Genomic DNA, 6,097 nt, shown 5'->3' with positions numbered 1-6,097 from the left:
AATGTGCTGTGAGGGACACTCATCTGATACTGGTTCTAGGGCCACGTGGCCCCAGCGCCCTGCACTGCCACCCCTCATTTCCCCCCAACCCTCTTAGTCCCATCCCTTGTGTCCCAGTAACCCTCTGTGCACCAGTAGTCTCCAAAGGCAAGGAGTTTTTTTAGGAGGACAGGATCTCCTCAGCCCTGCCACAGGGCCTCTCCCTCACCCCAGCAGGCACACGCAGATACGCAGGAGATAAGGGGTGTTTCTAGGCAAATCTTTATACTGCTGAGGGACCTGGAGCCAAGTTTTGGAGGGGGCCGCCACGTGGTAGCTCCGGGAACCAGCGGAAGCTTCCCCTGTGTTCAAAAGGCACCAATTTCGGTTCGCGTTTCGGTTACAGCTGGTACTGTAGCACAACCCGAGACGCGAGAACGCACAAGTTAGCCCCTTCCTGCCTCAGCAGCTCCCCACCACCCCTAACCCCCCTGGGGACCCCTATCCCCAGCCTCCAGCACACAAGGGGACAGTACAACCCATCTCTGTCACACTGTCCCACCATCACAGGGGATGGCTTCCACACCATTAGAATCTCTTGGCTACTGTACAGTTCTCCAGAGTCCACTGTAGAGTTGTCCCGAGAGCAGAGCAGCCACAGCACCACAAAGAGCATCTCAAATCGCATCTCAAGCTGCCAGGCACATCCTTGGCTCACCAGGGACATGGCCCCATGCCCTTCAGCCCAGAACTGGCTGCCGGTTTTGTATGGAGAGAGGACAGTGGGGAAGGAGTGGACACAGATCCATCTCCCAGCTTTGCTTCATGACGGGCCCTGCTTGAACCATTCCTGGCCCCTTGCCAGAGGGAGGAGGAAGGGGTATGATGGCTGCAGCCCCTCACCTCTATTCCCTCAGAGCCCCAGCCCCCCGGTGTGTGTGGGAGTCTCTATGTACATATCAGCTTACACCGGGTGGAGAGCACTTGCATGGAGGGGAATGCATGTCTGGGGAAGGGTGGGGGCCAGAGAGAGGGGACAGTGGCCCTGAGGCCATCACATGGCTGCCAGCTGGCCCAGCACCATCCTGAACTGCTGCGTGCTGTTGGCGAGGTCCTTGACACGCTCCACCATGTCCTTGGAGGCAGAAGGAGACGGGTAGTGAAGGGCAGCTGCCTTGGTGGTCATCACGATCTCCTTGAGCATCTCACACAGGAGGTTGCTGTAGTGCATCACCTTGTGCTGGACGTCCTGGGCCTTGGCCTGGCGAGACAGCGTGTCCCCAATAAAGACAAGCTTGTGGGCACTGAGGATGACAAACTTGCTGTGGGCCACAAAGATCTTGGGAGGTTGGTTGGTGCTGACAGCAGTGAAGAAGGCATCGACAGCATTGGTGAGCGTGGTGAGGTTGGCCTCGCACTGCTCCAGGTAGAAGAGCAGGAGCTGGCGGTCAGCAGGACACAGTGTCCCGCCGCCCCGCGCGGGGCTGTAGTGCTGGGGGGGGCTCCAGTTGGACAGGTCGTTGTCAATGGGGCGCGTCACCTCCTGCTCCAGCCGCTCAAACTGCTTCAGCTGTGGGAGAGACAGGCATGGGGCAGGGTGGCCATTGAGCCAGCTCCTGCTCCCCTCCATGGAGCCCCCAGCACAGGTGGCCCTGGCCACCAGCCCCAGGGAACACAGTGAGAGACAGCACCAGCCCCAGGACAGCCATGCTAGGCTCCTCTCCAGGATCAAAGTGCATACTCCCCTCTTTACTAGCATAGCACTGGTATGGAAAGCAAGGTAGAATGCACCATGAGAACATCCAGGGAAGAGGGCTGTGGTCAGACCAGCAGCAGAGGTTACAATCGAAGCAAGACATGGGGCCCTGTGCATAGCAGCACCCACCTGCCTGCCCCAGTGCCCTTACCTGCTGGTGCTCCAGCTGGTCCTTGCTCTGCCGGATGATGTTGCCTTTCTCCAGCAGCTCCTTCTGGGTCTTCTCAAACTCCCTGGGACAACCCTGGTACACAAAGCCCTCAAGCTGGAGGGTAAGAGCAAAACATAGGCAGAAGCAGAGCTGCCTAATCCCCCCTGTGCCAGAGAGCCTGCATCATAAACACTCCCTGTGGGAAACAGCCCCCATACCCCTGCCCACCTGGAGATGGACATAGTCATAATCCTCCATCCAGCCGCTCTCGCTGTTCTCATAGGGCCCATCAGGTGACTCCTGGGCCAGCAACTTGGGAGGGGAGGGCAGGGGCCGTGACTGGATGCTGCTGGCCTTGTCGGAGGGGTGAGGGGGCCCATGGCCACCACTCTCCACCGCCGGCTTTGTCCGTTTGAAGAGAAGGGAGGCATTGCCATGCAGGAAGGAAGCCAACTGCTTAGTGTCATCAGGAACACCACGTGAGTGCATGATGAAGTGCTCCAAGTCGTCTGTGCCCGGCTTGCTGCTGGCCAGAGCACTGGGGGCCCAGTGGCAAGCGTCCAGCGCTTGGCCGTGCCGTGACAGGGCCTGGTAGACCTCCTCCATCTTCTGCAGCTGCTTGCTGAGCTTGGTGTAGAGAGAGCGGTCAGAGGCCTGGGCAGCATTGCCCACTGCCCCCCGGGCAAACTCCAGCAGGTCCCGGAGGGCCGTCCGGACACCCTCGGCCGCCCCACGGATGTTGGCAGCATTGGCCTCCATGTGCTCGGGGCTGCGCCAGTTGGTGCTGATAAAGGACATGAGGTAGGAGACAGCGCTGCTGACGCCACTCTGGAGCTTGGCCAGTGTCTCCATGGCAGCATCCAAGTCCAGGGAGAACTCCTTGCCGGCTCCCTTAGCCGACTCCTTCACAGGCACCACGTCCAGCGAGGATGTGGAGATGTTGCTGCGGGTGCTGCCTGTGCTGGAAGCCGAGAGGCGCTTCCCATCAGCACCCTTGGCCTCGCGGTCTACTTGTGGTGGGACGTCGTAGATGTACTCGCCCTCCATGTCCACTGAGCCCTTGCCTGGGGCGTGCAGGTCCCGGGGCACATCGTACACCTCCTGGGAGGGGAAGCTGGATCCCCCCAGCTTCTTGAGGCTGGGGGGCACATCGTAGATCTCATGGGAGAGTGGCAGCTCAGGAGCACCTTTCCCAGCTGCCGGGGGCACATCGTAGACATCCTCTGGCACGTAGGGCTCCTGCTGGGCCAGGATCAGGGGGTGGCGGGAGGGGTCGAAGGCTTTCTGCTTGGCAAAGGCGGGTGGCACATCGTACGTCTCCTCCCGCGCTGGGCCATCGGGCACGTCCTTGCTCACTGAGGGGGGGACATCGTACACCTGCAAGGGCAGAGCAGTGGCACTGTCAGCACTGCTGGGAGAGCTGGCCTGGGGCATGTGTGGAGGCACAGGCTGGCTGCCCCGAGCTGCAGGGCATGCAAGTGCCAGCACGGAGCATCCACGACAGCACGGGGTGGGCACTGGGATGAAGCCATGCACCCCAGGGATGCCCCTGCCCTTTGGCACAAGAATCAAAAAATCCTAGAGCAGCCCAGGTTGGAAAGGACTTTGAAAGATCATCCGGTCCAACCTCATTCCCTGGATGTGAACACCCAGCAACCCATTCCTTGGCATTCTGAAAGCCTCCAGTGCCAGGGACATCACCACACCTCTGGGGAGATGATTTAGTAAATTATTTTTCTCCCTGTAAAAATCTGTTTGTCATTCTTACACAAAGAAGCTGGGAGCTTCCCAGCAGCACTTACAGTTTGGTGCAAGTTCTTCTCCACGCTGGGGGGCACGTCGTAGATCTCTTGCCCTGGGTCCTGCCCATTGGGACCCTTCACTGCCATGGGAGGAGTGTCATAAACCTGGAGGGGGGAACACAGGAGAATGCGTCAGAGAGATGGTGTGGCTACCCACCTCCTCTCAGGGACCAGCTGGGAATGGTGGAGGTGCTCAGAAGTGGCACTGAGGTCCGTAAAGTATCATTTTGGGTGCAATTTAGCCTGGTATAGATCTCAGGCTGTGACCCATTCTTAAGGGCAGATCCAGAGATTCCCCTGACACCCCAAGCAGCCTCACCTCCTGGCTGAACTGGCTCGGGACCCCTCCTCGGACAGGTGGCACATCATAGATCTCCTGGGAGCCTGTGGAGATTAGGTGGCGAGGGAAATCGTACTCAACCTGCTCTCCCTTGGGGGAGTCATAGACATACACCTGGCCCACACGGGTGGGCACCAGCACCTGGAAAGAGGGAAAAGACATGATGTGGGCACTACCGAGCATCTCCCACTCTGCATCATTTCCCCAAAACCCAGCACCAGGGCCAGAGAGAGGATGGTTTGGATTGCCTGGAATCAGGGTCTGCCCGGTGCCACGGGAGGGCGCTCCCCGGCCGGGTGTGCGGCGGTGCCGGGGACAGGATGATATCACCGGTTATTTATAGCGGCGATAGAGTCTCAGCGAGAGACAAAGCCCGGCCAGCACAGCCGTGGCATGCAGAAAGCAACGGCCGATCCAGGCACGGGCCGGGGTCTGCCAACACCTGGAGACCCCTCCCTACCCACAGCTCCGCACCTGAATGGGTCATTTCATGGTGACACCAGAGCGGAAAATAACCAAACCCGGAGGGTAATGGCACCCTGCCCAACCAGTACCAAGGAGGGCTGAGATGTTGGGCTGGTTCTTCCTTTTCGGATGTTCCTTGTGCCCTGGCTGTGATTTGGCAGCTCCCTCCCCTCACTGGCTGCTTCCCAGGGGTATGAGTTGGAGTAGCCTTCCCGGAAAACACGACACTGAAAGCACCTCACTCCTCTTCGCCGGGATGACGTGCCAGGGTAGGGGCAGAGCCAGAAGGAAGCTGATGTCCGTTAAGCTCCATGCTGGGGACAGCCTGGTGCCTCACCCTTGCCTCACCAGTGTACCTACAAGTACTGGCAGGCTGCCTGGCACAGTCGGGAAATGCTGGCACTGCCTGTCTGTTCCTGTGCGTGTTCCCAGGAGGAACAAAACCTCACAGCATTATGCTGGGTACCACAGCTACTTCCACAGCTCCAGAACCCGGCATCCCAAAATAGCTCTTGGGTTACTGACACTCTGTGCCCATACCAAACACGCTGCCATGCCCTGGGTGACACCAGCAGAGCCCGCATAAGAGACCACAAGGATCAGAGTGCTGAATGCTGTGCCAGCCCCAAGAGGGGCAGCTCACACCACCCAGGGCATCTCAGCCACTGCAGGGACTCTCCCAGTGCACCCACTCCTGCCAGCAGTGTGGGCAAGGATGCCCACACAACCCCAGCAATGGGCACATGGGCTGCCTGCTCCAAGTGTAGCAAGCTGAGAAGCCCAAACTGTGCCACCCACTTGTACCCATGGACCACAGAGCACCCCACAAACACAACACACTCCCAGTCCAGTCTCCCCATCTTACCTTGCCCTGGGGCTTGTGCCCTTCCCAGCTCCTCATGTCCAATGACGGTGGCACCTGGTAGATTTCTTGAGCCTGACCAGCTGAAGGAGGAACCTGGTAGACATCCTGGGGGGGACTGGCAGAGCCCGCTGGGTACGCCTCTGCTGCCTGGCCCAGGGAGGGGGGAACCTGGTAGATTTCCTGGCCGGGGTTGGGGAAGGTGTGGGAAGGTGCCTGCTTCGGGTAGGTGGAAGGCTGCTTAGCTGGGGCAGGAGGAAACTGTCCAGTGGGTGCTGAGCCCGGGTACAGACCCTGCTGTCCCTTGGTGGGGACTGGCATCAGATAGACGTTGTCCCCTTGGGGTGCATAAGCAGGGTGCATGGGGGTGTACTGCGAGGCGGGTGACAGCGGGGTGTAGCCCCCTTGGTGGTGGAAGGGCAGAGCCGGCTGGGGTACAGATGGCTGCGGCGGTGCCTGCCCCTGTGCCGGGGCAGGCGCTTGCTGCTGCGGCTGCTTCTTGTCGTACATCCCCACGAGAATCTTGAGGCGGTTCCCGGGAACGATGCCCTGCCGGCCATGGAGCGAACAGAGCCACCAGCCATCCAGCCCCTGCGTGTTGCGCTCCAGCACCGTCATGATGTCGCCCTTGCGGAAGGAGAGCTCGTCCGGGGACTCGGCCACGTTGTCGTACAGCGCCTTGGCCAGCACGTTCTGGAAGAGAGCCCCGCGCCGGGGCGGTGAGCCGGGCCCCGCCGGCCGG

The 6,097-nt window shown here is 60.1% G+C and overlaps 1 protein-coding gene across 1 annotated transcript; it reads right to left on the bottom strand.

Annotated features, from left to right (window-relative positions):
* Positions 1-238: 238 nt before the first annotated feature.
* On the bottom strand, positions 239-6,093 carry BCAR1 (BCAR1 scaffold protein, Cas family member; the record flags this gene model as incomplete). The annotated part of the gene is made up of 6 exons (XM_005422812.2): positions 239-1,549; positions 1,887-1,979; positions 2,115-3,263; positions 3,689-3,793; positions 4,008-4,169; positions 5,359-6,093. Coding segments are annotated over 6 exons (2,760 nt in total), but the record flags the coding sequence as incomplete, so codon positions are not given.
* Between the last annotated feature and the right edge of the window lie 4 nt (positions 6,094-6,097).

Source organism: Geospiza fortis, unplaced genomic scaffold (assembly GCF_000277835.1).
Source record: "Geospiza fortis unplaced genomic scaffold, GeoFor_1.0 scaffold97, whole genome shotgun sequence".
NCBI classification, from domain to species: Eukaryota; Metazoa; Chordata; class Aves; order Passeriformes; family Thraupidae; genus Geospiza; species Geospiza fortis.
This window is presented reverse-complemented; position numbering and strand designations above follow the sequence as displayed.